At 55.9% G+C, this 27,119-nt stretch overlaps 1 protein-coding gene across 2 annotated transcripts; it reads left to right on the top strand.

The window, feature by feature from the left end:
* On the top strand, positions 1-27,119 carry LOC125106733 (NADH-cytochrome b5 reductase 3). Of its 2 annotated transcripts, none has more exons than XM_047741219.1 (9): positions 1-158; positions 8,944-9,075; positions 12,197-12,269; positions 12,631-12,737; positions 14,996-15,125; positions 15,492-15,575; positions 15,832-15,917; positions 20,565-20,664; positions 25,903-27,119. In XM_047741219.1, the coding sequence occupies exons 1-9, from the start codon at positions 138-140 to the stop codon at positions 26,073-26,075; spliced, it is 906 nt and encodes a 301-aa protein (XP_047597175.1). In that variant the 5' UTR covers positions 1-137; the 3' UTR covers positions 26,076-27,119. The 2 variants fall into 2 exon arrangements, with proteins under 2 accessions (XP_047597175.1, XP_047597176.1); XM_047741220.1 differs by lacking the exon at positions 1-158 and adding an exon at positions 2,282-2,359.

Below are 27,119 nucleotides of genomic sequence, written 5' to 3'. Positions count from 1 at the left end.
CGGCTGCGTGCGGGGCGGGGCCGCCTGGGCCCGCGCGGCCCCGCCCCTCCGCCGAGGTGACGCGACCGGGGGGCGGGGCCTGGGCGCGGCGGACCGACTGTTTCGGCAGCGGCGGAGGAGCACCGTGCGGCGCCACGATGGGGGCCCAGCTGAGCACGGTAGTCGGGGAGGGGCGCGGGGGCCCGCGGGGACGGGGTCGCGGGGGGACGTGGGGACGGGGTCGCGGGGGCACGTGGGGACGGGGGGCACGGGGACCCCGCCCCGCGCGTGTCCCGCGGGGGCCGCGACTCACGTCCCGGCCCTCCGTCCCCGGGACCCAGCTCTCCTGACGGGGGGTGGGGGCGTGCGGGCGGCGGGCTCCGGGGGCCGGGCACCCGGCTGACGGACACTGGGCGCCCCGCCCGCTCGCCCGCATCCCACCCCCCTCCATCCCTCCCGGTCCCGCCCGGTCCCGCCCAGTGGAGGGAGGAGCGGGCTGCGCCTGAGCCCTGCGAGTGCGGGTGGGAGAGGGTGTGGCAGGGAAAGTTGGAGTCTGACCGAGTGTGCCGGTGAGCGAGTGTGAGTGTGAATGGGAATGAGTTTGAGAGCGCACGTGTGTGGCTGAGTGTGAATAAATGACACGACGGGGTGGCGTGGGAGTGTGAACGCACACGAGTTTGTGCGTGCAAATAGGCGGCTGGTTGAATATATGAAGTGACTGGGTGTGAAGTGTGAGTGTGCGCGAGAGTGAGCGTGAATGGGCATGCGTTCGAGAGTGCAGATGTGTGGCTGAGCGCGAATCTATGGGCCGGGCGTGGTGGGCAGTGTGCGTGTGGAGGTGTGCCGCCGAGCAGCCTGTGTGGCCGAGTGAGCAGGCGGGAGTGAATGTGTGTGAGAGCGTCTGAGAGCTCGTGGGTGTGGGAGTGCCGTACGTGTGCACTCTGGCCTGGTGGCAGGGTCTGTGGCTTCTTGGGGCCACAGTGACTCCGAGGCACCGTAGTCTGGCTGGAAGGGGCCCTGCGGGGCTGCCCGGCTGGGCTCGCCTCGGGCTCTCCAGTGAAGGCTAGAAGCTGACTGACTTGTGAGCCGCATTTCACAAATGAAGAAATGCAGATCACACTTGGTCACCTGCCGGTGTCTGGCAGGGCCTGGATTTGTGGGCTCCAAAGTCCCCATCCGGCTGTCCCTTTTGGGCTGCTTGCCTCCACCGCCGTCCCCACCCCAGGCCCCGGGGGCTTGGAGGGCGCCTGCCTCCTCCCTCTGGCTCTGTAAGGTTCCTCCTCATGAGGCTAAAAGGCCTCTTGGCCTGGGTACTTGCTCATGAAGTTGTGGCCTAGCCCAGGACTCTGGGGGACTTTCAGACCGAGCAGCAGCCTTGCCCAGGGTGAACCCGTGGGCATTACTCAGCTGCACAGGAACGTCCTCCTCGACCCCTGACCCGCACCCCGGCTGTTTTCCTGCGATGCTTCTCACCTTCTGGCTGCTGGTGGTAGGATTTGTCGCTGCGTCCCAGCAAGTGGCTGCTCCATCCATTTTTGCTGAAGAGCCAGGGCTCCCTGGCAACCGCGTTGTGAGGGGCAGAGCCCTGTCTGGGGATCAGGAGACTCAGTTAACTCCTCGGCCTCCTCTGCCCAAGGAGCCTGCTGAGCACTCAGCTGTGCTGAGGACAGGGGAGTCACCCTCCCGGATGGCAGGCCAGTCCCCCTACATGCCCCCCGCAGGTAGCTGGGCAGGAATTGCCCCTTCCTTGTGTGCCCTGTTGGGATTCCCGCTTAGCCGGAAATACCCACAGCAGACCCTAGCTAGGCCTCCTGGGCTCAGGCTCTACAGGGTCTGCAGGGGGCTGGCTCCAGCTCTGCGCACCAGACTGCTCTGGGGCGCCTTATCTGGGACATGCAGGCTCCACAGGAGGCCTCCTCCCATGCTCCAGGGGGCCTCCCCGAAGTTGAGGGATTGGCTCTGGAGTCTGTCAGCCACCTGGGGGGAACCCTGGGGGACTGGCCCGCCCTCTGGGACTGTGGCTCCCCGGTCCCCAGCTCAGCTGTTGAGTGCTCAGGGGGCCCTGACAGGCTGATAGGCTGCCATCACAGGTAGAGTCCCAGGCTTTCCGCTGCTCCCCCCACCCTCCCCCAGCTCTCTGTCTAGTCTGTGGCCTTCATCCCTGGCCCCGGAGAGCAGGGCTGTGTCTCCTCTGCTGAGAGCCCCATTGCTATCCTCCTGCCCCTCCTCCTGAGTTCCCTTCCCCCACAGTTGCGAGCCAGGAGCCCCCCCTGCAGAACTTCCTCCATTCCCTCCCACTTCCTTCCACTTCCTGAGAAGGGGACCAGGAGGGAGGTGGACACTCAGATCCCGGCAGGACAGCTGGTGGGCGACAAGGCAGGTAAGCCTCAGCACATGGAGCTGGCGCCTGGGGAGGGCTCACCCTGCCCCCTCAGACCTAACCCGGGTAGAGTGGATGGCACAGGTAGAGTGGATGGCACGCCTGGTCCCAGTAGGGAATTCCAGGGGCTGAGCAGCAGGGTGGGCTGCCCTGGGGAGGGTGGCGGGTAGGGGGGAGCTTCCCAGCCCCTCAGCAGTGGTGGGTGTGCTGGGCGCTCCCTGGAGACATCCTGGGACTTTGGCTGCTCCTTCCCCTCTCCCCCTCCTGTGTCAGCAGAGGTGAGGAAAGGCAGGTGGAGGGTTCCCTGAGGGGCAGAGCATGGCCTGGAGGGACATCAGGTCAAGGTCTGGGAGGCAGGCACCGGTCTCCCAGACCACCCCCACCACCCAGTGGCTGCGGTGACCTGGTTGTACGTGTGGGTACATGTGTGTGTCTGTGTATGAGCAGCTCGGCTGAGCAGGAGCTGGGGTGGGTCCTTGGGCTCAGCCATCTGCATTCTATTTCCTCTGGCCACTGCCTGCAGGGGTGGCAGTGGTGCCCTGGGCTTGGGGGAGGGTGCGGTGCAGAGCTCATTCCACTTCCAAGTTGCGGGAACAGAGCATCCCTACCCCTTGTGAATCTGGCAAAGTCTTCCATTTTTGGGAGCTGAAGCCTTTACCTTTCCACTGTACCCTTTCCCCTGGCTGTGTCTGTCTTCCCACTGGCTTGCGTTCCTCAGGGGCAGGGTCCCGTGGCACGACCCTGGTGTGAGGTGTGCTTCCTAGGGTTTATGGCCTGAAGGACTGACAGCCCACAGCTGCCTCCCCGGACAGAAGGTGTAGGCTGGCAGAAGTCCACCTCTGCTCTCTCAGGGGCCACACGGGGCCCGCGGGCACAGAGAGACTGTTGTACAGTGACTCAGGGCGTGGACTTGAGTCAGATGCCTGGGTTTAAATGCTGGTCCTTGGGCCAGGTCTGTCGCCCGGGCCTCTGCTTCCTTGCCTGGGTTGGGAGTGGTAATAGCTCACGTCTCTGGGCTTACAGGGTTATGAGAGATAATTATGTGCTCTATGTAGTGCAGTCACGGGGAGTGGGGACTAGAAGGAAGGCGGATGACATTTGTCAACTGCCCACGGGAGCAGCTCCTTCCGGGGCCAGGGCACTGATCCTTCCGGACCTCTGGAAGGCGGCTGTGCCCAGCAGGGTGGGAGCAAGGGTCCTAGCCACCTTGGCCTGTGCTCTGTGAAGGGCTGTGGGTTTTTCAAAGGGACAGGGTAAGCGGGTGCCCCGAGCTTGCTGGGGAGGGACCTGGCCTCTTGCCCTGGTTCCTGAAACTTCCAGACAAAATAAAGGGATTCAGAGAACGGCCTGGGGCAGGGGTGGGGCCTGGATTTTTCCACAAATATTTACCAAGTGTCTCTGAGGGGGGATGTGCCCTGGTGAGGAGACACCCAGATGTCTACCTCCTGGGGTTCCTGCCCTGGGGTCTGCTGTGGCACTTCAGCTGTGACCACACACGGGCGTTTGAGCGCAGGCTGGCGTCTGCGGTCCCTGAGGCTGGTACCTGGCCTCTGGAAGGGCTCTGCGAGGGCTGCAGCCCGTATTCAGGACTTGCCTTCAGAGCTGTTGACCTGGGAATCTTTGTCACAGCCAGTGTTTGTGGGCTTGGGGCAGGTGAGAGATAAGTGACAGAAAATTGGGGACCCAAGCCCAGACTCCACCCTGGGCCTCGATGCCTCAGTTTCCTCATTTGTCAAATGAATGCAGTGGGCCTGACTCTCACTGCTGTGGGTCAGTGAGGAATGCAAGGGAAGGCCTTTTGCCAATTGCACAGCGAGCTGCAGGCCCAGAGGGTCTTATGTTATCAAACTTGGCCAAGGTCTGGGGAAAATAAAACTCCAGGGAGCACCAGACACAACTCCAGCTGGCCCTTACCGTCATTTCAGTCCATCTGCAGGGCTCCTTCCAGTGGTGATTTCCTGCAAATGTAAGTTCACTCCACTCTCTCCCTAAACAGTGCTCCCAACGGATAGGGCTTCTCCGATTGACTGGGAGGGACCTGCGGATTCTCCTCACCCCCACCGAGTTTGCAGAGGGGAGCATGGGCTGTGGAAGTCCATTGAGGGCCAGATTAGCTAGGGAGGGCCAGTCAAGGAAGATTTGATCTTTGACCTGGGCTCTGAAGGATGAATAGGAGTTTCCTGTCTGGAAGAGGGAAGAAGAAGGGCGATTGGGGCAGAGGGAAGACTGTGCAAAGGCCTGAGGCAAGAAGGGCTTTTGGCCAGAGCTGTAGCCATATAGTAGGGGCCTTGAGTGTAGGCAGTGGGGAGCCATCGTGGGTGTTTGAGGAGGGAGTGGGGGCCCCATTGGCTTGGCAGTTGGGGTCTCATTGTGGGAGGCAGGATATGGGACAGTGGTGGGTGGGATTCGGGCCTCGGGCTCTGTGGCCGGGGCACCGAGAGGGCACCTGTCCAGGGAGGTGGCCTGGGAAGAGCTAGACGGGCCTGGTGCTGAGTCCTGGCTTCTTCCCTGACTTGCTGTAGGACCCAACCACAGGCAAGTCACTTGAGGAACAGGGACAGTAATATCCCTTGTGAGTGTGGTTCTGAGAATTGGCTTTGGTGCAGTTGGGGCAAGATACGGCCCTTCTCTGGGTCTGTTTCCTTTTCTGTGACCTGGTGATGAACATGGTGCCTGCGGCCTGAGGCGGAAAGGAGGATTACCTCAGGTTGCTCGTGTATCATTCACTGGGCAGTCCCAGCTTGGAATCGTTTGCCCTGCCCGCTCTGTGTGAGGCCTTTTCCATCATCCCCTGATCCCCACTACCTCCCACCCCCCAACCCCCCCCCAGCCCTAGATGGGATGTCCACTTGCACTTGAGGAGGGCGGGGCCTAGAAAGGCTGAGGTTCTCCCCCTGAGGTCCTGAGCTGGGGTTTCAGACTGGGCCTCCTGACCCCCGAGTCCAGGGCTGCCAGCCAGGTCCCTTAATGAAACCCAGGATGGGCGAAATGCTGTGTGCTGTCTGGGATATGGTGGGGGCTGGGTAAATGGGCAGTGGCCATAGACCCCTGCTGGATGGCCCCAGCCCCTGCTGTGATGGGCAGGGTTGGAGAAGGGAGCCCTGGCTGGCTCTAGAGAGCCTTTCCTTCAGACCCATTAGTCACAGACCAGGGGCTCTGTGGGGTGGGGTCTAGGCTGTACCCAGCCTAGAGGCCCTGCCTGGGAGAGAGGCCCATTGTTCTAAGCCCAACAAAGGGCCTGAAACCATAGCAGCCACAAGGTAACTTGAAGCTGCTGGGCCGGTTCGGGGAGCAGGGGCCATGGTGCTTCTGCCCTGGGTATTCCATCTCCGCGCTGGCAGAGGCCCACTGAGGGTGGCAGGAAAAAGTTCCTGTGTGTACACCCACATTCCTCTGTGACCTGGGCACCCCCATCTCAGCTCATATCCCAGCTCCCCCAGAAGGTGGGCAGAGCAGTCAGTTTTCCTTCTACAGATGAGAACACTGAGGCTCCAAGAGGCCTCAGGTACTTAGCCAGAGCACCCTCCCTGGGTCGATAGAAAGTTGGGAGAATCCTGGATAGAAAGTGGAGAATCCTGGCAAGGCGTCTAGGAAGCCAAGGAGCAGTGGGGTGGGCCTTGAGAGGCAAGGGTCCTCTCACCAGCCACTTCCAGGTCTACGCTCTGCAGAATATGCTACCTCAAGAAGCTGTGCAATCGAAGAACTTGGCTCTGAGCTTCCTGGCCGTCAAGGCAAAAAGGGGAACTTGTACGGTGATGTTAAGGAGAACACATGGTCATTTGCTGAGAGAACTAACGTCAGGGAGGTGTGTCCGTGATGGCTAGAGAACAAAAACGTGAGCCGGCTTTCTGGAGAAGCAGTGTGCACTTTTGGATCTCAGCCTCACTGTTCGAACCACCAGTGTGGGCTCCTCCCCACCCCACACCCACTTTTTATTTTGAAATAATTTCAAACTTACAGTAAAGTTGCAATAATGTGTGAACTCCTGTATACTTTTTGCCCAGATGGACCTTGTCACTAATGTAGTTAACGTTTACTGTATTTGCGTTATTGTGAGTGTGTGTATGTTTCATTATTATTTAACTATTTAAGAGTAAGGTATAGGTATGAAGCCCCTTTGCCTCTAAATACTTGAGTGTGTATCTCCTAAGGACAAGGCCATTCTGTTGCCTGATTACAGGACAGTGATCGATTCAGGAAAGTGACATTGAATGCAGTGCTCTTTTATCTTTTTTTTTTCTTGAGATTTTTATTTATTTATTTGACGGAAGAGAGAGAGAGCATGAGCACAAGCAGGGGGAGCGGCAGGCAGAGGGAGAGGGAGAAGCAGGCTCCCCACCTAGACCCCATCGTAGGACTGGATCCCAGGACTCCGGGATCATGACCTGAGCTGAAGGCAGATGCTTAACTGACTGAACCACTTAGGCTCCCCTGCAATGCCCTTATCTAATCCATGGGCCTTAATTCAGGTTTCACCAGTTGTCTCAATATTGCCCTTTGTAGGGGCGCCTGGGTGGTTCAGTGTTCGAGCATCCGGATTCTTGATTTCAGCTCAGGTCATGGTTACGGAATGGGCCATGTCAGGCTCTGTGCTCTACAGGGAGCCTGCTTGAGATTCTCTACCTCCCTCTCGGCCTCTCCCCTGCTTGTGTGCGCTCTCTCTCTCTTTCTCTCTTTGCCTCAAATAATAAATAAATCTTTAAAAAAAAAATTGCCCTTTATAGCTATTTTATTTCTGGCCCAAGATTATAATCCAAAGCCACGCATCACATTCCAGGGCTCTCTTTGGCCTCTGTCTCGGCTTCCTAGAACTGTAAGAGTCACTGAAAACTAGCGTAAGACAGCAGACATTACTCTCTCACACTTGCAGAGGCCAGAAGTCTGAAATCAGTGTGCTGGCAGAGCCCCCTCTCTGGAAGTCTAGGGGAGGGTCCTTCTTGTCTCTTCCTACTTCCGGTGGCTATCAACAACGTTTAGCTTCCTTGGCTGTTGGCCACCTTCCTCCAGTCTTCATCTCTTCGAGTTCGCTCTGAGTCTTCTTTCTCTTATATGGACACTTGTCATGGGGTTGGGGACCCACCAGGATAATCCCAGATACTTACCCCAACATCCTTAGCTGGGTTGCATCAACAAAGGTCCATTATCGGTCAGGTCACGTTCCCAGGATCCATGTGGGTATGTCTTTGGGGGCCTCTGTTCAACCCACGAGAGCTTCCTTTAATGAGGACCAGTTCTCTGACCTTCCTTTGTTTTTTTGTGCCATTTTTGAGTTATCCTGGGGAATGGCCCTTACTGTGTCCCTCATGGTTAGAGGCAGATGAAATGATCCCATTTCACATTTGGAGAAACAGCTCTGAGAGGCTGAGTGATTTGCCCCGGGACAAAAACAGCTAGAAAGGATGGGTAACCAGTTGTCCGGCTTCTGCAAGGCTCTTCTCCCCAAGTAAACCGAAGTGTAGTGAGTTATCTGGCCAGGGAATTTGGGTTTTGTGTTTTTTAACTGGCGCTGGGTGGCACAGTCAGTTGAGTGTCCGACTCTTGGTTTTGGCTTGGGTCGTGATCTCAGGGTTGTGAGATCGAGCCCCGTGTCGGGCTCTGTGCTCAGCACAGAGTCTGCTTGGGCCTTTCTCTCCCTCTCCCTCTGCTGCTCCACTGCGTGCTCGAGTGCTCTCCCCATCATAAATAAATAAATCTTAAAAGTAAGTCTACTTAAAAGATAGATAGAAATCTAAGCATCTTTTAGGGTGTTTGTGAGGTTGAGTTGTGGGGGGTGGGGGGCTGGCAAGGGGGAGCCTCTCAAGGTCACGTAGGAGAGGGAGCATGGGCCAGATGTTTAAGAGTGTGACTGGGGAAGCCAGTGGACTCAGGTTCACATTGCAGCTCCCCACCCGCCCGCTGTGTGACTCTGGGCAAGTTGGTTCCCTCTCTGAGCTGCTTGCTCATCTGTAAAGTGGTGCTGAACGACCATGTGGGGCTCATCACGGTTCTGGGCAGTAGACTCTCCGAGTTTCAGGGGTCCTTGCAAATCATCTGGTCCAATTCATTTCAGAGAGGGCAAGGGAATTAGCCAGGATCACACAGCCAACAAGGAGCAGAGCTCTCCATGCCCAGTTCAGTGCCAAGACCCAAGTCCCTCAAACCTGAAGGCAGAACTTCCAGACTCAGGGTGAGGGAGCAGGGAAGTTGACTAAAGGAAGGGTAGGAGGGAGGGAGCATAGATACTCAGTGCCCAAGATTAAGCACAATTACTTGAGAACTTTATTGTGAGCTTCCTGGCAGCCAAAGTGAAAAGGGACACATGCTCTGTGATGTAGCTTTCTTTGTCCTGGTTCCTCTGGGAAATGGAGCTTTGCCAGTGACTTAGGAATACAGCAATAGGTTTCATGTGCTTGGGTTTTGTAACTTCTCCCAGCCGGCACCAAAGGGGATGCCGGGGTTCCCTGGATGAGGGTGGTGGGGAGAGGGTGCTCCTGGCAGAGGGGACAACATGAGCAGAGGCCTGGAGGTGTGAACCAACTGTTGTGTTTGTGGGAAGGGCAGGTGGCAGGCCAGCTGACCTCGTGGCTCTCTCCCTGTCATTTCAGTTGGGCCACGTGGTCCTGTCCCCAGTCTGGTTCCTCTACAACCTGCTCATGAAGCTGTTCCAGCGCTCAGCCCCGGCCATCACCCTCGAGAGCCCGGACATCAAATACCCGCTGCGGCTCATCGACAAGGAGGTGAGGGCCCAACAACCTGGGCTTGCAGCGTCTGGGCCCGCAGAGGCTCCTCTCCCTCTCTGCTGGCCCCACAGAGCTTCTCAGCGACTGCCGTGTGCTCAGGGAACAGGTGCCCCTCCCCCCGAAATAGATCCTGTTGTCTGCCCATCTTTCAGATGGGGAAATTGAAGTGATGTCCCCTTCTAGGGCTACCAGTAAGCTGGAGGGGATCGAACCCAGGTCTCTGACCACAGAGCCTGCTCTGCAAACCACACTCTATCCCACAGAAGGCCAGAGCAAGGGGACCCCTCAGGACTTTGGGATCTAAGCACCCATTTAACAGATGGGAAAACAGAGGGCAAGAGAGGAGCGGGGGGCATTGGAGGTCACACTGTGAGTTAGGGGTAGAACGAGGACTCAGGCCTGCTCCTGCCTTGGTCCCAGGTGCTTCCCATCCTAGTGCCCCTTTCCTTAAAGCGAATGACTCCCCCCTACCCCCAGGGTCGTCTTCTCCGGGCCTGGTGGTGCTTGTGGGACCCCGGTACCTTCTGCCTCTGTGCAGATTCGTGATCTCATGGTCTCACTGTGTGGTTCCATCCGCCCCTCTGGAAGGCTCACTCTTGCCCTGGTCTTTGACCCTTTCCCTTTTCAAAGGTCTGATCATGATTTAAAACCATCTCTCCTGCCTTTGCCCTGCCTCCCTATAACAGCTGCTTTTCTCCCTACTCTCCCTCATCAGAGCCCCTCCCTAGTGCTATTTCTGGCCACCGCAGCTGTCTCGGAAGGGTGTGACAGGGAGAACTGAGTCATGGAGCGGAGAAAGTCACCTGCCAGGCCCTGGGCCCAGCCCCGTCTCCACCCCGAGCTCCACGCCAGTCTGAGGCCCCTTGAGGCACAGAACCAGGAGGTCACAGACAAGTCAAAAGCCAAAGATAGGAAAAAGAAAAAAAAATCACCACTTCTCAGAAGCTTTTATCAGGCGTTATCTTTTCAATATGTTTTATATATATTTTAACCATTTTAATTCCAGAAGGAACATGTGGCTTATATGTGCCCACTATAAACATTCTTTGTTAAGTATTAACATCCCCCCCATGCTGCCTCCTGGGCAACCTGTTCATACGTGTGTGATGTGTGCAGTTTTAGGCGTGTGTATACTTACTGTCACTTTTTTTTTTCTTACTGTCACTTTTTAAGAGTCTGATTTTTTTCACCCAGCCATACAACACGGACACCTTACCACATCTCACCCAAAGCTGGTTCATTATTTTTGACAACTGTCTAGCATTTCCCCAGAGGGCAGTCACACAGTGGACCCACCAGTCCCTTTTGATTGAGCTGGAGGCTGTCCGAGCAGTTAAATCTGCTCCTTCCCCCACTATAGTCTAGTGGTGGCTTTTGGGGGTCAGCGGCTGGGTCTGCTTTTTTTTTTTTTTTTTTTTTAAGATTTTATTTATTTGTCAGAGAGAGAGGAGAGCGAGCGAGCACAGGCAGACAGAATGGCAGCAGAGGCAGAGGGAGAAGCAGGCTCCCCGCCAAGCAAGGAGCCCGATGTGGGACTCGATCCCAGGACGCTGGGATCATGACCTGAGCCGAAGGCAGCTGCTTAACCAACTGAGCCACCCAGGCGTCCCTGGGTCTGCTTTTTGATACTTTCACTAAGCTCCCCCAGGGGTACAGGGAGACCCCCTCCCCCCACTGCTTGCCCTTCCTGGACCTGCTGACCCTCAAGGTCTCCCTGGAGCTCTGGGGGGTGGACGGGTCGGCTCACCCTGGCCAGCAGCCCCATGCTGAGCTCTGCACAGACGTTAGCCTCATGACTTTGCTGGGCCCCGCCTCTGTCATCCAGCCCAAGAATTATCAGTGTCTTTCCCTGTTTCTCTTCTTCCCAAAGTTGCCTGGCATGTGGGCTTCTGACCTTGAGCCCAGGACCAGTTGATAATCCTGGACTCTGTTCCCAGGAGGCCTGGGGGCTCAGTTTGCATGGAGCGCAAGGTTCACGGGGGAGGCCGCCTCAGGCTTGGGCTGGGGTGTGGAGAGACTGCTGGGGGTGTCCTAGGTGGTGGCTGGGCTCTGGCTTTCTGCAACCCAGGCCTCATGCATCTGCTTGTACGCTTCAGGGCCACTCAGAATGGTGCTCTGTTCCTTTGGAGGAGTCTGCTGTCCTCCCTCCAAGTGATGACACTGTCCATCAGTGGACCTTGCCACGCCGCCTAGCCTCGTGTGGGCATAAACCTGTGCTGGATAGTGGCCGGGTGCAGGAGAGACCCCGCAGCGGCCTCAGGGAGCTGGGGCTCTGGGTTTATTCCCAGCTCTAACTCCAGCTTACCATGGGAGACTTGCCTCCCCGGCCTTGGTTTAAGTCTGCTTAATGGGGAATGGGGGGCTTTGGTTCTGGCTCCTTCCTCGGCCCAGCCTGGCTCTTAACCAGCCTCTGCCCCGCTCTGGGGGGAAATGGCCATCGCCTGCCCACCCTGCGCAGGGTGGAGGCCTGGCTTAGGGCCTTTAGCTGTGGCCCTGACCTTGTGGGCAATGGGGCTGGTGCACTTCTGCCCTATGCAGCCTGCTGCCGTCATGGCCGTCCCACTTCTCAGGGGACTTTTAACATCATCTGGAGCCCCCTCTCTTGTGTCCCCGGCTCTAGCACACGGGCCTTGTCTCAGCCCTGCCCTTAGTTTGCCAGCCCAGGGCCCGAGGTCTTCCTTCCACCCCAGGACCCTGCCCAAGCTGATGGCAGGGTTGGATCTTCCCTCTTGCTCTCAGAATTTTCTGGGCCATCTGGCAGCCTGCTGTTGGGATCCTGAGTTCATTCTCTACCCTAATCCCCTTGCTGGGGGGTCCTGGGTGGGTCACCTATTAAGCGGAATCTCAGGATTGTGTGATCGAGCCCTGAGTCGGACTCCACGCGGAACGTGGGGTCTGCTTGGGATTCTCTCTCCCGCTGCCCCTTCCCCTTCTCTGGGCCAGTGAGAGCAGAGGCACACGTGGTGCGTGTTTGACTCCGTGCCTGTGCACACGTGTGTGCACATATTGTGTGTCCACATGTGGCACCAGCGTCCCTTCTGGATGACGTGGGACGCGTCCAGAATGAGGGCTGGGGGCCTCTCTGCCCCAGGTGCTAACAGCTCGGGCCTCTTCGCAGGTGATCAGCCACGACACCCGGCGGTTCCGCTTCGCCCTGCCGTCACCCCAGCACATCCTGGGCCTCCCCGTCGGTGAGTGGAGCTGGAGGCTAGGTCAGAGAACTGGGAGCTTTGCCCTTGAACTAGGGAGAGTGGGGAAGTCTTCAAGGACCAAGTGACAGCCACACGGGCCCTTTGACAATGAGTGTCTGAATGAGAGGGGACATCCATGGTGTCCCTGACAGTATCCCCGGCAGGAGCAGAGGTGTGACAGCAGGAAGCTGGGACATGATGGGAAGTCCTGTGGGGGCGTGAAGGGGGCCCTGGAATCGAGGCCAGGCCGGCCTCTTGAGGACAGGGTGGGGCACAGGGCGATGGCTGACTAGACCAGCGCACCATGCAGAGGTAGTCCGCGGACCCTCTGGGACCAGAATCCCCCCATCTTATCCTGCAGGCCAGCACATCTACCTCTCGGCTCGGATCGATGGAAACCTGGTCATTCGGCCCTACACTCCTGTCTCCAGCGATGACGACAAGGGCTTTGTGGACTTGGTCATCAAGGTGAGGTCTTGGGGCCATGGCCTTGTGGGAGCTGGGGGGCCACATCCCCTGTAACCTGGTCTCTGAGGGCCTGGTGCTCCCTCGTGCCGGGTTCTAAATGAAAGTGAACTGGAGTTTCCCAGCACAGGCAGGGGCAGCGGGCAGGGCCTGGGGTCCGGGAGGAGCAGCTTCAGCGAGGGTCTTCTGCAGAAGAGAAACTGGGAAGGTTGACCAGCTCGTGAGAGCTCACTTGCCTGTCCTTAGACCGGCAAGGCCTAGGGCACTGGGTGTCCAGTTGTGGCCGCAGGGGGCCCGCTCCGACATGCTCAGTCACATGGTGTCGGTGACCAGCCGGTCCTTTCCCAAGCATGTTTTCCTAAGAGATAGCCCAAAGTCCCCTCAGGAGTGATGTGAGGAGCTCAGGTCGTTGTCTGGGGAGCTTGGCTCCCTCACAGGCAGGGGTGGATGCATGCTGTAGGGGAGAGGCAGCCCTGAGACCAGAGACACAGCCAGCGAGGATCTGAAGAATCACCACACTGAGGGGCATCCACGGGGCTCGGTCTGTCAAGCATCCGACTCTGGATTTCAGCTCAGGTCATGATCTCAGGATTGTGTGATCGAGCCCTGAGTCGGACTCCACGCGGAACGTGGGGTCTGCTTGGGATTCTCTCTCCCGCTGCCCCTTCCCCCCAGTTGCATGTATATGGTCTGTCTCGCATGTGCTCTCTCTAAAAAAAAAAAAAATCATCACATTTGAGTGGAAAGAGAAATGACAGTCGTAGCACAGTATACTTTTGTGAAATTAGAAGCAGAAGCTTTGCGGAACGATCCATGTTCCCAGACGGCCCGTCTGACACATGCAATCAGCCCAGGCCAGTGGGGGTGGGTGGGGTGTTGGAGACCCTCCCCGGAGAGGCCCAAACCCCCATGGCCACCCTGACCCCACACTCCCGGGGGCCGGGCTTACTGTCCTAACTGCACTGTGCAGGCCCCTCACTGGGCCCCTCATTGGGTGGAAGAACAGAGGCAGAGGCCCCTCCCGCTGGGCCACAGCTGAGGCCCTGGGTCTGTGAAGGCAGGAGGGGAGCTGGGCCTGGGCCCTCCTTAGCTTGGTGTCATTTAGATTATACTGGGGGCCCAGGCCCAGGCTCGAGAGCCTGTCTTTGCCTGGAGAGTGGACACCCTTGCTCCTCTCACACAGGAGACCGGGCACCGGGCATGGCAGAGTGGGTCAGGTGGGGTGATGGGAGCTGCTTCCCTGGGCTGAGACATGGAGGCCAAGGACAGAGAGGAGGGAGAAGGACCTTCCCAGTGCCAAGGCCCTGAGGTCAGAAGGAGATGAAGATGCTTCCTAGGACAAGAGGAGGGATGGCAGGGCGGTGGGGGGAGGGCGGTAAGGTTTGGGGGTTTGTCCAGAAGGAAGGGAAGCTGTTGAGGGTTCAAGATCTGTTCTTGTTGGAATCATTCTAGCCGGATGTGGAGAAGGTATTAGGGAGTTGGGGGGTGGGATCCAGGTAGAGGATGGGAAACTCAGGAAGACCGGGCCCCCTCTGGCTCAGAGACCTTGCTCCCTGCTCCCCATTGGCCCTGGACAAAAGCACAGAGCACGTGGCTCTGCCTCTCCCTCCCTGTCCCTGCGCTTCTCCCATGTTGACACCCCCTGTGCTATGGCCGTGACCAGCTCTTCTTTCTCCCCAGGGGCCCAGGCCTTTTGGGCTGCTGGTCCCTCCCTAGCCGTCCCCTCGAGGCCCGGCACCCCAGCTGTGGGCGGGGCGAGCTGTGCACCGTCTCCCCATCTCTTTCTTGTAGAACTTCCTTTCTTTCAAAGGGGAAGTCCCACAGGGCACAGGGAGGAAAGTTGTTCCAGAAACACTGTTTTTATGACAGCACAGAATGGAACGAACAGAACACGCAAGGGAGGGGTGGGGCTAAGCCCACTTCCTAGAGCCTTGTCTGTGCTGAATTCCCAGCATGGGAATCTCCCATCAGGAGGGGCACGGAGACCGTCCTTGGCAGGACGTTAATACATCGAGGCCTCGGGTTGGGGGCCTTGTTCCCCAGACGGACGCTTGGTGTTCAGGGGGGCTGTTAGGGAAAGGCAGACTCCTGGGGGGGTGGGCCTGCAGATGGGTGAGTTGAGATTGGTGGACGGGGCCTTACGTGTGAGAGAGCCACACACAGGCCACAGAGAACCCCAGAAGCCTCCTTCCCCCTGCGGCCCAGAGCTCAGCCCGGTGACCCTGAGAACAGGGCCCGAGGACTGTGGGTGTATCTTGTAGGTTTACTTCAAAGACACCCATCCCAAGTTCCCTGCTGGAGGGAAGATGTCCCAGTACCTGGAAAACATGAAGATTGGCGACACCATTGAGTTCCGGGGCCCGAACGGGCTGCTGGTCTACCAGGGCAAAGGTGATTTGGGTTGGAGTGCCCAGAGCCCCGGCGGGCATGCTGAATGCTGGGTCTGCTGCTGTCTGGGTGGGGGACCCCTATTGGGGGACCGGTTTCCTCGGCTGTCTCGGAGGGGAATTGGTCACCCTAGGGGTTGCAGACTGGCAGCCCACGGATCAGCTTTGTTTGCCTGAAACCTATTAAGCGGAAGCATCCAGCCAGAGCACTTCTGGGTCCCCAGGCCCGCCTCCTACCCCTGCACCGTCTGCGGTAGGAACGAAAGGCTCATCCTCCTGCTCCTCTTGGCTGGCTTTGCTCCCATCCTGTCCGGCCCCAGGCGTGGCATGTTTGAGAGCTGGGGTCTCCTCTTCTCCCTTCTCTCCGCAGGGAAGTTTGCCATCCGTCCAGACAAGAAGTCCAACCCCGTCATCAAGACAGTGAAGTCGGTCGGCATGATCGCTGGCGGGACGGGTCTGTGGTCCCAGAGCCCCTTGCTGAGCCCCTGGCGGGCGATGTCATGGGTGGGAGTCAGCGTCAGGGTCAAACCATGGGACGCGGCACGGATTATAAGCAGTTGTGAGCTCCCCGAGGGCAGGCCCCCAGGCCTGGTTGTCCTGGCACTTCCCCTCCATGCCGCCCCCTGCCTGTCTGGCACTGGGCACTGGGCCTGGGGGTACGTATACAGCAGGTGCTCACTCAGTGCGTGGGGGGTGCTGCTGTTTTGTAGGCATCACCCCGATGCTGCAGGTGATCCGCGCCATCATGAAAGACCCACATGACCCCACCGTGTGCCACCTCCTGTTTGCCAACCAGGTCAGTGGGTGACCCCGAGATGCGCAAGCCAGGCTCCCGTGGGGAGGGGGTGCTGCTCAGAGGGTCTGGGTGGCTCCGTGGCTGGACTGTGGGTGCTCCGAGCACCCGGTGCATGGGCCGCCTTCCCACAGCCGGTGGGGGCCCGGCTTTTTAGTCTGGGGCCCGGTGTCTGACCCCACTGGGGCTGCTTCAGGGGCCAAGGGCACGAGGCACCTGGAGCCCTCCGCAACCTGGGATTTGCTCCCTGGCTGCTTCCTCCGAGCCTCAGCACTTGCCCCACAGGCAGAGTTAGGGGCCGGCAGTAGAGTGGAAGAACACTGGCCGGGCTGGGGGTTGGCCTGGAGCCCGTGGGGCCGAGAGCACAGCCACAGGGCCTGGGCTGGGGGTGTTGGGGCTGGGTTTAGACCTGGTCTCTCTGACTCCCGAGCGCATGTCCTCCCCACGCCTGCCAGCTCTCTGCCCTGGCCTCTTGTGTGGCCTTGGATGGACCACTCGCCCTCTCTGAGCTCCGCTCCCTCACTGTAGAATTAGCTGATGAAGCAGGGTCACCCCAGGAGTCTTCGTAGATTCAGTGTTTTATGACTGAATATGTGGGTTTTGCAAAGTGGTCCCTGTTGGGGGAATGCCGAGATGAGACACCTGTCCCCCAACAGTGTGGGGGCCACACCCAGGCCCGCTGTGCCTCTCAGATATGGTTCAGGTCAGCTTATCCCAGGGCCCCTCGGGCCCAGGCTCTGTCCTGTCCATCTGCAAGGTCCTTGGACTCCCACAGCTGCAGTAAACTGCCCTGAGGCCAACCGAGGTGGCTTTGATCCGAGGCGGGTGGTGGGTGGGAAGGGCCATTAATTCCAAGCTGGTGGGTGTGGGAGGACCGTGGTTCCATTTAGTGCTACTGGACTAGTCTCCGGGGGCTGTCAGCCCTTTGTTGCCCATACAGGGCATCCTCCAGCCCATTGGCCCACTAGCCAGGGTCGTGAAATTGCTCACTTTCTAGCTCGGATACCCAGAGAGGGACTTGACTGACCCGTCTCCCAGGAGGTAGTGGGACCAGGACTTGAGCCAGAGCATATTTTATGAAAAATCACTGTATTTTAGAAAATTCTGTCCCATTTTACATGTTTGCAAACCTTTCTAATGTTTGGCGTACTGGAAGCCGCTGGACTCCATACCTGTGTTTGCAGTGGTTGGGGTGATGTGGGAAGTCACATAGCCTTTGGAAGTTGCAGTGTGCGCCCGTGATGGCAGGAGAGTGCCAAAAAGCAAAGAAGTTGTTAGCATTTTATAAGGACAAAGTGTCTGTGCACAGCAGAGAAAGTTTTGAGAAGAAAGAAGAATCCAGCTCACTGGATGGGGTTTAATTTAGTAAAGCATCAATACCAAGAACAGTGGTTCCTGACCCCCACATGACAGCCAGGCTTACTGGACCTAAAGCATTTCTGGTAACATATAGAGAGTCTGGACTGTGCTGGAACATGCTAGAACATGTAGGTATTTACATTTAAGTTAATGAGGATTAACTAAAATTTACAACTCACTTTCCTGATCTTCATAGCCACGTTTCATGGGTTCTGTGGCTTGTGGTTACTGTGTGGGATAACCGATCTAGAACATTCCCATCCCCATCACTGCAGGAAGTTCCACTGAACAGCACTGGCCTAGAAACAGGCCCAAGTATATACAACACTTCGCAGGTGTTGCGGGTGGCATTTCAAACCGAGGGGAGAGATGAAAGGAGTGTGGGGTTAGTGGCTATGAATTTGGGAAATGCGGAGTAGATCCCTGCTTTAACCTTCCAGTAAAATGAGGTTTAGGTTAAAGAATGTACACATAGAAAAGTGAAACTTTAGGGGTGCTGGGTGAGCATTTTTATGGGTATTGAGTGAATGAATGGGGACAGGCCATCTAAGCGAGACGTGAAGGGAGAGCCCATCTGCTTACAAGTGAGAAAAGCCCATTATGAGTAAGATCGGTAAACAGCTGGGGAAAGTCCACACTGCATCACCAATATGGAGAGAGTCTTTTCAGACTAATAAGATACAACTAGAGCCAGTGACAATCGCATCTTTCAATTTTTTTAAAATTTAATTATTTATTTATCTTAAAGATTTTACTTATTCATTTGACAGGGAGAGACACAGCGAGAGAGGGAACACAAACAGGAGGAGTGAGAGAGGGAGACGCAGGCTTCCCGCTGAGCAGGGAGCCCAATGCAGGGGCTCCGAGGACCCTGGGATCATGACCTGAGCCGAAGGCAGAGTCTTAACGACTGAGCCACCCAGGCACCCCTTATCTTTTTTTTTAAATAATAGAAAATACAGGTGCCTGGCTGGCTCCTTTGAAGAGCACAGGACTCTTGATGTTGGGGTCATGGGTTCGAGTTCCACATTGGGCGTGCAGATTACTTAAAAAACAAGAATGAATGAATAAACTTTAAAATAAATGTGTAGAGGGGTGCCTGGGTGGCTCAGTGGGTTAAAGCCTCTTTCTTCGGCTCGGGTCGTGATCCCGGGGTCCTGGGATCGGCCCCACATCGGGCTCTCTGCTCAGCAGGGAGCCTGCTTCCTCCTCTCTCTCTGCCTGCCTCTCTGCCTGCTTGTGATCTCTGTCAAATAAATAAATAAAATCTTTTTAAAAATAAATAAATAAAATAAATGTGTAGATAAATAAAACGTGAGGGTTACTTCCCATCCATCCGGCTGGCCAATATTAAATGGTTATTACCCGGAGCCGGCGAAGGCGTGGGAAAAGGGTCAGGCCTGGGCGCACTGCTGCTGTGTGCGTTGCTGAAACCTGCGTGTTCCAGTGCCTGACCCACGTGGAGCTTTCTGCCCGAACTCCACTTTCCAAGATGTATCTAAGGAATGGGTAGGGCAGGGAGAATGGGCAGAGAGACGTTGTTTATGAAGGAGGGTGTTCCAGACGATTAAATGCCCCTCGGTCGGGAACCGGCAGTCCCTTTGTCCGGCGGGGGCTGGGCTGCCGGGAAGGGAGGTGCGGACGCTCAGAGGCTGATGCCACGTGGAGGGTCCGCAGAGTGTTCTGACCTCAGAAGAGCAGGCGGCAAGGCGGCATGCATGCTCTGATCCCATTTTTGTTAAAAAGAGAGTATAGGTACTCATTAGAAACCGAAGTCTAAAAGATACACAGAAGATCCTAACACTCGTAACCTCTGAAGGCCATCCCGGGATTTTCTTTACCTCTATATATTGGCATTTTTTACACAGAGCTTGTCCAGCCTGAGCCCTGGCCCTGTCCTCACTTGATCAGGGCAGGAGGGGCCCACTGTCCCCTGAGAAATGGGAGAAACAAGGGGCGCCTGGGTGGTTCAGTCGATGAAGAGTCTGACTCTTGATTTCAGCTCAGGTCTTGATCTTGGGGTTGTGAGTTTAAGCCCGACATTGGGCTTCACACTGGGCACGGAAAAATTTAGATTAAATTAAATTTAATTTAATTTAAATAAATTTTTAAAAAGGAAAAAAAATAAGAGAAAAGAAATGGAAAAAACAGTCAATATCCTCCTCCCTGGGACCCGTAGAGGCTCATGCGTTCTGCCTACAGCCCATTTCCTGGAGGGGAACACTGAGGAACAGGGTACTCAAGGTACAGGTGTACCTTGAGCTGGGTTGGTCCCACCTGTCAGCAAGACCCCCTCCACGCAGGCTCAGGCTCAGGAAATACTAATTGCTGTGGCTTCATATTACTTGTCCTTTCCTGTCTGGTCCCCGCTATGATCGGCGCCCCCAGTAGTCCCTTTTGCTGAGCATGTCGCGGTGCTGTTGGGGCAGAGAAAATGCTTCCCTGGATCTCCTGTGGTCTGCCTCCCTGGGGAGGGCCCTTCTGCTCCAGCCCAGGGCCTCAGGAGTGGTTTGCGAGTGGACAGAGCCCTTTGGTGCCCAGTGTATAACAGTCCCTTGAGGTCGGTCAGACTGCCCCCTGGCCCCGAGGAGCCCCATCTGTCTGGGAGTGACCTGGAGATGCATGAGGCAGAGAGGCCTGTGGTCAGAGGGGCTGTGTGAGGAGTAGGTCACTGATGCCCCTGGGGAGTCCAGGAAGGCTTCCTGGAGGAGGTAACACCAGGCTGAAGGACAGGGCCACGTGGCGCCAACTGGATGAAGCCAGTGGGAGCAGAGTGGGGTGCTGTAGGTCACAGTGTGGGCGAGGCTGTGGAAGGAGCAGGTGTGATTTGGGGAGTAGTTGTCTGTATTTCCCGATTTAAGGCTGTGCAGCCTGAGACACCAGAACGTAAGGGGACTTATCCGAGGGATGAGGGACCTGTCACCGCTATTTTAAGTGGGACAGTCGTGGGACAGGTTTTGGCCTGTTTCCTCCCAGTCTTCCTGTTCTGTATTTGACTGCACCTGTGTTCAGCTGTTTGCTTCCTCCACTCCCTGTTATATCAGGGCACATGTCCCCACAGTGGTAGGAAACATCTGGAATGAACATTGTCTGCAGCGTCGAGGCGGTTGTGCGAGATGGGGAGAACGGGGCACGCGTTTCGGGGAGTCTGGGTCAGTTCCGCTGGGCTGCCGTCCTGCAAGCTTTGCCATGCGTGTGGCCCACGGTGGGTGGGATGGTGAGCCATCCGGGTGACAGGTGTCTCAAAGGCAGCCCTCCCTGACCTCCAGGCCCTGTTCTCCCCACCCCCAGACTGAGAAGGACATCCTGCTGCGGCCCGAGCTAGAGGAACTGAGGAACGAACATTCTGCTCGCTTCAAGCTCTGGTACACTGTGGACAAAGCCCCTGAAGGTGAGAGACGGAAGCCCTGGGTGGGCTAGGCTGCGTGGGGGGTCCCGGGCCTTTGATTCGCTTGGTCTCTGGTGGTGCTCAGGGTGGCTTGTTGGAGGGAGGTGGTGTGACCCCATCTCACAGATGAGGGACAGATCAGAGAGGGCAAGTAAGTGTCCCGCGGCACCCAGCTAGAAAACACCGGCAGTGGGCTTGAACTCACATCCTCCTCCAGAGCCTGAGGCCTTCTGCCCTTGGTGGGGGGCTTACTCTGGGGCTGGTCAGCAGGGTTACTGCGGGGGGTAGGGGCAACTGCTCCTGATGTGCCGTTTGTACCCTGTAAGGCATGTCACCATTTTCTCCCCGGGCCCTGGGTGGGGTAGTCTGGGCTGGGCGGATGCACAGTGACCCTCCTTCTGCCCATCCGGTATGCCAAAATCACGTGGGAGGCAGCAAAGGAGGGCTGCCTACAAAACCCAAAATAAGGCTGCCCCCTGGGAGTTAAGTTCTGCTTCATTCTCCGGCTGTAGGCAGAGATGTGGGTACAGGAAATACCTCAATTTCGTTGTTGGGAGAAGAGCAGAATCTCAGGCTTCTTGGTCTGTGACGCTGGTGGTATTTGGCTCCAGAGTTGGGACACTGTAGGGAGTACTGTGACTGCAGCCCTGTAGGTCAGGCCCTTCTACTTTTCAAGAGAAGCAAGGACCTGCATCTTCACTGGAAACTTCTAGATGTTGGAAACTGGACATTTTTGTAGCCTCCTTATGGGCCCCAGTGTGTGATCGGCCACCCTGCCCTTGCTTTGCCTCCCCCTTCCCCTGGGGCCCACGGTTCCCCGGGCTCAACCGAGGTGTGGGGAATATCCCACCTCCGCTTCCCCCAGAACCAAGAGGATGGGCTCTAGGGGCAGGTGCCATCTCTTGAGCTGGGTCGTCTGGGTCCATCTTGGAGAGAGGAGCCCTCCTGGGGTGGTCAAGCCGGGTGCTGGGCCTCCTGGCCTAGAGCTAGGCGTAGGCGTAGGATGGATTGAGGACCTGGCAGCAGTGCCGCAAGATTGGTTGCTGGCCGCCCATCAGAACCAGGCTCCTTGTCCGCTCTGTTCCTGAAGCTGGCTTGGCCCGTGAGCTGATGTTCTAGCGGGGGAGGGGTAGCGGCCAGGAAACAGATTTATTAGCAAAGTTACGGAGCCAAGTAGCAGCTGGTTAGCGAGCCTGACAAAGTACCGTTGCCCTTAGGCAACACCAGAATTTGGGGCACTGACCCCCATGTGCCGTTGAAATTCCACATGGAACTTTGACTCCTCAAAAATGTAACCACCCATAGCAGCCTTACTGAGAACACAAACCGTCGATTAACGCCAATCTTGTATGGTACGCGTGGTGTTCTTACGGTCACTGGCATAGAGAGAAGCAAATGTTAACAAGAAAATCATAAGGAAAATCTATCGATGGTGCTGCACTAATGGCCAAAAGTGCACATGTGAATGGAGGGGTGTGTGTGTGTGTGTTTCCCACCCCTGCTGTTCACAGGTCAGCTGTAGGGTCAGGCAGGGATGTCTGGCCGGGGCACCTGGTCCTGGAGTTGCTTCTTTTCCTAAAGAAAGGAACGTGTTTCTCTCGTATCGGTGTCTCCATCAAGGGTGGGATGTTTCCTCCCTGCTCGTCCTGGGGTAGGCTAGGCTTAGCACTCCGGGTTGCAGAGGAGGGAGCCAGTGCTGACCCCTGGTGGTGACACATGGCAGTGCCCCCCCTCCCCAGAGTGCTCCCTGCTGGGGACCATTGGAACAGTAACCCGTTAGCAGGTGGGCAGTCGAGTATCTTAACACTTAACGTTTATTATTGCCGTGACCCACCGCTCAAGAGGAGTTGAGCTATCGCTACCGCGTTAGGTATCACCCAGTTCTGGGTGCTGAGAGAGGGCACAGTGGCCTGCGGGCTGGGCTGGCGCGGCCGTGAAGGAACAGGGAGTGGGGCGAGCTCACGTGGCAAATACAGCTGACCTGTGTTTCCCCACGAAGCCACCTTCAGCATGAGTATAAAGAAAAGTATACTATTTAAAAAAATCGTGGTAAAATTGAGCTAGCTTCTATACCTGCACATTTTATACACTAGCAAATAGAACTTCATCCCGTGCAAGTTCTTAGAAATAGACTAAAACCTCCTCCACCCAGTTCTTTCTTCCCTACCCCTGCCTCTGGCAACCAGCAAAATCTGTTCTCTGTATCTGTGAGCTTGGGGTTTCTTGCTTTTGGTGTTTTTTTTTTCTTTGTCTTTGTTTTTATTTTTTTAGATTTTATTTATGTATTTGACAAAGGGAGACACACCAAGAGAGGGAACACAAGCAGGGGGAGTGGGAGAGGGGGAAAAAGGCTTCCTTCTGAGCAGGGAGCCCGGTCCTGACCTCGATCCCAGGACCCTGGGATCATGACCTGAGCCGAAGGCAGAGGCTTAACCCACTGAGCCACCCAAGCGCCCCGCTGACAGTATTTATAACACACTTTCTTTACCCCTGTATCCATTGATGGCTGCCTCCGTATCTTGGGTGCCGTAAAGAGTGCCGCAGGGAAGTTGGGGTGCAGATGTCTTTCTGAGTTAGTTTTCATTTTCTTCAGATAAACATCCAGAAATGAAACTACTGGATCCAATGGTGATTCTAGTTTTAATTTTTTGAGGGACCCTCCGCAGTGCTTTCTGCAGCAGCTGCACGGGTTTGCTTTCCCAAACCCACAGTGCGCGAGGGTTCTTTTTCCTCCACATCCTCGTGGACACTTGTTTCCTGTCTTGCTGACGGTGTCTGACCACTGGGAGGTGTGCACGCGAGCAGGATATATGTGTGCTTTTGGATGGAATGTTCTATAAGTGTCTTAGCTCCATCTGGTCTGACATGTTCTTTAAGGCCAGTGTTTCCTCATGGATTTTCTGTCTGGGTGACATATCCATTGATAAAAGCGGGGTATTAAAATCCCTTGCTATTGGGGTGCCTGGGTGGCTCAGTCGGTTAAGCGTCCAACTCTAGATTTCGACTCAGGTCATGAACTTGTGGTCTCTTGCGGTTGTGGGATCGAGCCCCACATCGGGCAGAGTCTGCTTCAGATTCTCTCTCCCTCTCCCTCCTGCTCACTCACTCTCTCAGATATATAAGTAAATAAATAATATTTTTTAAAAATCCCTTATTATTGGGGTGCCTGGGTGGCTCAGTGGGTGGCCCAGTGGTCCTGGGATTGAGCCCCGCATTGGGCTCTCTGCTCAGCGGGGAGCCTGTTTCCCCCGCTCTCTCTGCCTACTTGTGATCTCTGTCAAATAAATAAATAAAATCTTTTCTTAAAAAATCCCTTACTATTATTGTGTTGCTATTTCTCCCTTTAGATCTATTAGTGTTCGCCTCATGTAATCACGTAGTTCCGTGTGTGCACAGATACTGACCAGTGTCCTATCCTTGTCGGCATGCCGTCTTTGTCTCTTACTTACTCCAGCATTCTTCTCGTTTCCGTATGCATAGAATATGTTTTTCCGGCCCTTCACTCTCCATCTGTGTGTGTCCTTACAAATACCTAAAGTGAGTGTCTGGTAGGCCATGTACGCACAGGTCTTGTTTTCTTCTAATTCCAGTGTCGTTAACTTACCGTGTTACATTGCAGGTGTGCAGGGAAGTGATTCAGCAATTCTGTACGGTACTTAGTGCTCATCGGGATCGGTCCTCTTCTCGCCGTCACCTGCTGTTGGCCCATCCCCCCACCCAGTCCCCTCTGATAACCATCTCTTCCTTCTCCATGGTCTGTTTTCTGGTTTGTCTGTTGTTGTTTTTTTTGTTTGTTTGTTTGTTTTGTTTCTTAATTTCTATGTATGAGCAACATCATCTGGCATTTGTCTTTCTCTGACTGACTTCACTTAGCAAACTCTCTAGATCCTTCCACGTTGCAAGATCTCATTCGTTTTATGTCTAATACTCCATTGTATGTACATACCACGTCTTCTTTACTCATTCAGCGGACAGACACTTGGGCTGCTTCCAGAATTTGGCTTTGTAAATAACGTGGCTATAAACACCAGGGTGCATGTCTCCCTTTGAATGAGTGTTTTTGTGTTCTCTGGGTAAATAACCAGTTGCGTGATTCTTGGATCATTTTTTAATTTTTTGAGGCACCTCCATACTGTTTTTCACAGGGGCTGCCCCCATGTGCCGCAGCGGCGAGGTTCCTTTTTCTCCGCGTCCTTGCCGATGCCTCGTTTCCTTGTTTTTGATTTTAGCGTTTGTGACAGGTGTGAGGTCGTATCTCATTGTAGTTTTGATTTGCATGTCCCCGATGATGAGTGATGTGGGGCACCTTTTCACGTGTCTGTTGGCCATCTGGATGTCTCTGGAGATATGTCTGTTCATGTCTCCTGCCTATTTTTTAATTGGATTGTTTGTTTTTGGATGTTGAGTTGTATCAGTTCTTTATATATTTTGGATACTAACTCTCTATCAGATAGGTCATTTGCAAATATCTGCTCCCATTCCATAGGTTGTCTTTTCGTTTTGTTGGTTGTTTCCTTTGCTGTGCAGGAGCCTTCCATTTTGATGTAGTCCCAATAGTTTATTTTTGCTTTAATTTCCCGTGCCTCGGATCCTCTACGGAGAAAAGTGTTGCTGTGGCTGATGTCAGAGAAATTACCGCCTATGTTCTCTTTTAGGGTTTTTATGGTTTCAGGTCTCACATTTAGATCCTTAACCCATTTTAAGGGTTTGTGTGTGTGTGTGTGTGTGTGTGTTGAACAGAAATGGTCTGGTTTCATCCTTTTGCATGTAGCTGTCTGGTTTTCCCAACGCCATTGGTTGAAGAGACTGTGCTTTTCCCCATTGCCACCTTTGTTGAAGATTCATTGACCATATAACCTTGTGTCTATTTCTGGGCTTTCTGTTGTGTTCCATTGATTTATGTATCTGTATAGACAGGTCTTGTTTCTTCTGTACTCGGCCACTTTTGATTGGAGAATTTAGCCCATTTACAGTTAAAGTAAATAGTGACAGACATGCACTTATTGCCATTTTGTTCATTGCTCACTGGCTGTTTTGTTCCGGGGGAGCCAGGCTGGGGCGGGGGGCCCAGAACGAGCATTTGCTCTGGATCAGCCTCTTCATTCTACAGTGTTTGTTGAAAGAAGGGAGAAATTCACAGCACACAAGAGTGACGGTCAGGGGGAAGGGGCTTGGGGCAGGTGGGCAGTCGTGGGTCTGTCACACGGCCACACTGGGACTCACCTGGTCTTCTGCCCGCAGCCTGGGACTACAGCCAGGGCTTCGTAAATGAAGAGATGATCCGGGACCACCTTCCGCCCCCGGAGGCGGAGCCGCTGATACTGATGTGCGGCCCCCCGCCCATGATCCAGTATGCCTGCCTGCCCAACCTGGACCGCGTGGGCCACCCCAAGGAGCGCTGCTTCGCCTTCTGAGGGCCAGGCCCTGCTGCTTGCACGCCTGCCCTGCGTACTCACCATGCCCTGTCCACACTCACTCCTCCTGCCGCTGTTCTGTAACATCACTTCCTTCCCCCACATCTCATGCTGTGGCCCCGGGCTCAGCCTGGCCTGCCTGTGCTGGGCTGGGTATCCCGCTGAGCTGGCCCCACAAGGACCCTTTTGGGAGCAGGGTTCTTCTACACGTGGGCCACCGCTGGCCACCTTCTGGGGCAGGTTCCTGTCTGGCCCTCATCGGTTCTCACCAGGGATGCTGGGCCGGCCCCGGCCTTCCCCTCCCTCCACCTCACCCACCCACACACTACTAGGCCAAGGCTGCAAGGGCTATGCTCCGCCCACCCCTCCCAGGGCAGACCACAGTCAGGAAATAAACACAAACGTACAGGCAGCCCAGAGTGGCAGGTGCCAGGGATGCCCCAGCCACTGCCTCCGGACCCTCACCAGCCACCCCTCACTACCTGCTTAGGGCCATGGCCAGGCCTCAGCACCTGACACTACATGACAGGTAACACCCAAAAGTCCTCTGGGCAGGGGCCATGGGGTTGGGAGTCTGCACCTCTACCCCAGGACCCAGGCAGGCCCCAGCCAGCAGGGAGCTGGTCCCCCCTACCAGCCCCCCCCCCCCCCGCCCCTGCCACCCACAGGCTGGAGTAGGAGGCGGGGCCTGGCCGAGGGCTCCTCTGGTGGGCACGCGGGCCCTCTGGAAGCCTCCTCATCTTCCCCAGAGCACCGGAGCGTTCAGGGTTCAGGCAGCTCTGGGCGTTCCCAGCTGTCAGGCCACCTCGGGCCCTGGGCTGCCAGCGCTGATGGCGGAGCTAAGACCCATGTATTTATTCCTCTGTCCCAGACCCACACCTCCTGCTGCCTGCACCCGGCAGAGGGGAGCTTTTGTCTGAGCAGCATTCTCAGTGACCTCGATGTTGCCTTTAGACAAGGGTGGGTTCGCCTCTTGCGTATGGGCTTTTTCAGAATCATTTATGAGCAGAAAAAAACGTTAAAATAAAACTTTGCTACTACTAA

This window comes from Lutra lutra, chromosome 8 (assembly GCF_902655055.1).
Source record: "Lutra lutra chromosome 8, mLutLut1.2, whole genome shotgun sequence".
Classification (NCBI taxonomy): Eukaryota; Metazoa; Chordata; class Mammalia; order Carnivora; family Mustelidae; genus Lutra; species Lutra lutra.
The sequence above is the reverse complement of the archived record's forward strand: the minus strand, read 5'-3'. Positions and strand labels throughout refer to the sequence as shown.

What these genes read in the sequence shown, in the direction of transcription:
- LOC125106733 (XM_047741219.1), top strand. Translation starts at nt 138, where the DNA reads ATGGGGGCCCAGCTGAGCACG. An exon ending in ACCTCCTGTTTGCCAACCAG is followed by an intron (nt 15,918 to 20,564) that starts GTCAGTGGGTGA and finishes CCCCACCCCCAG; the next exon opens with ACTGAGAAGGACATCCTGCT. An exon ending in TGTGGACAAAGCCCCTGAAG is followed by an intron (nt 20,665 to 25,902) that starts GTGAGAGACGGA and finishes TTCTGCCCGCAG; the next exon opens with CCTGGGACTACAGCCAGGGC.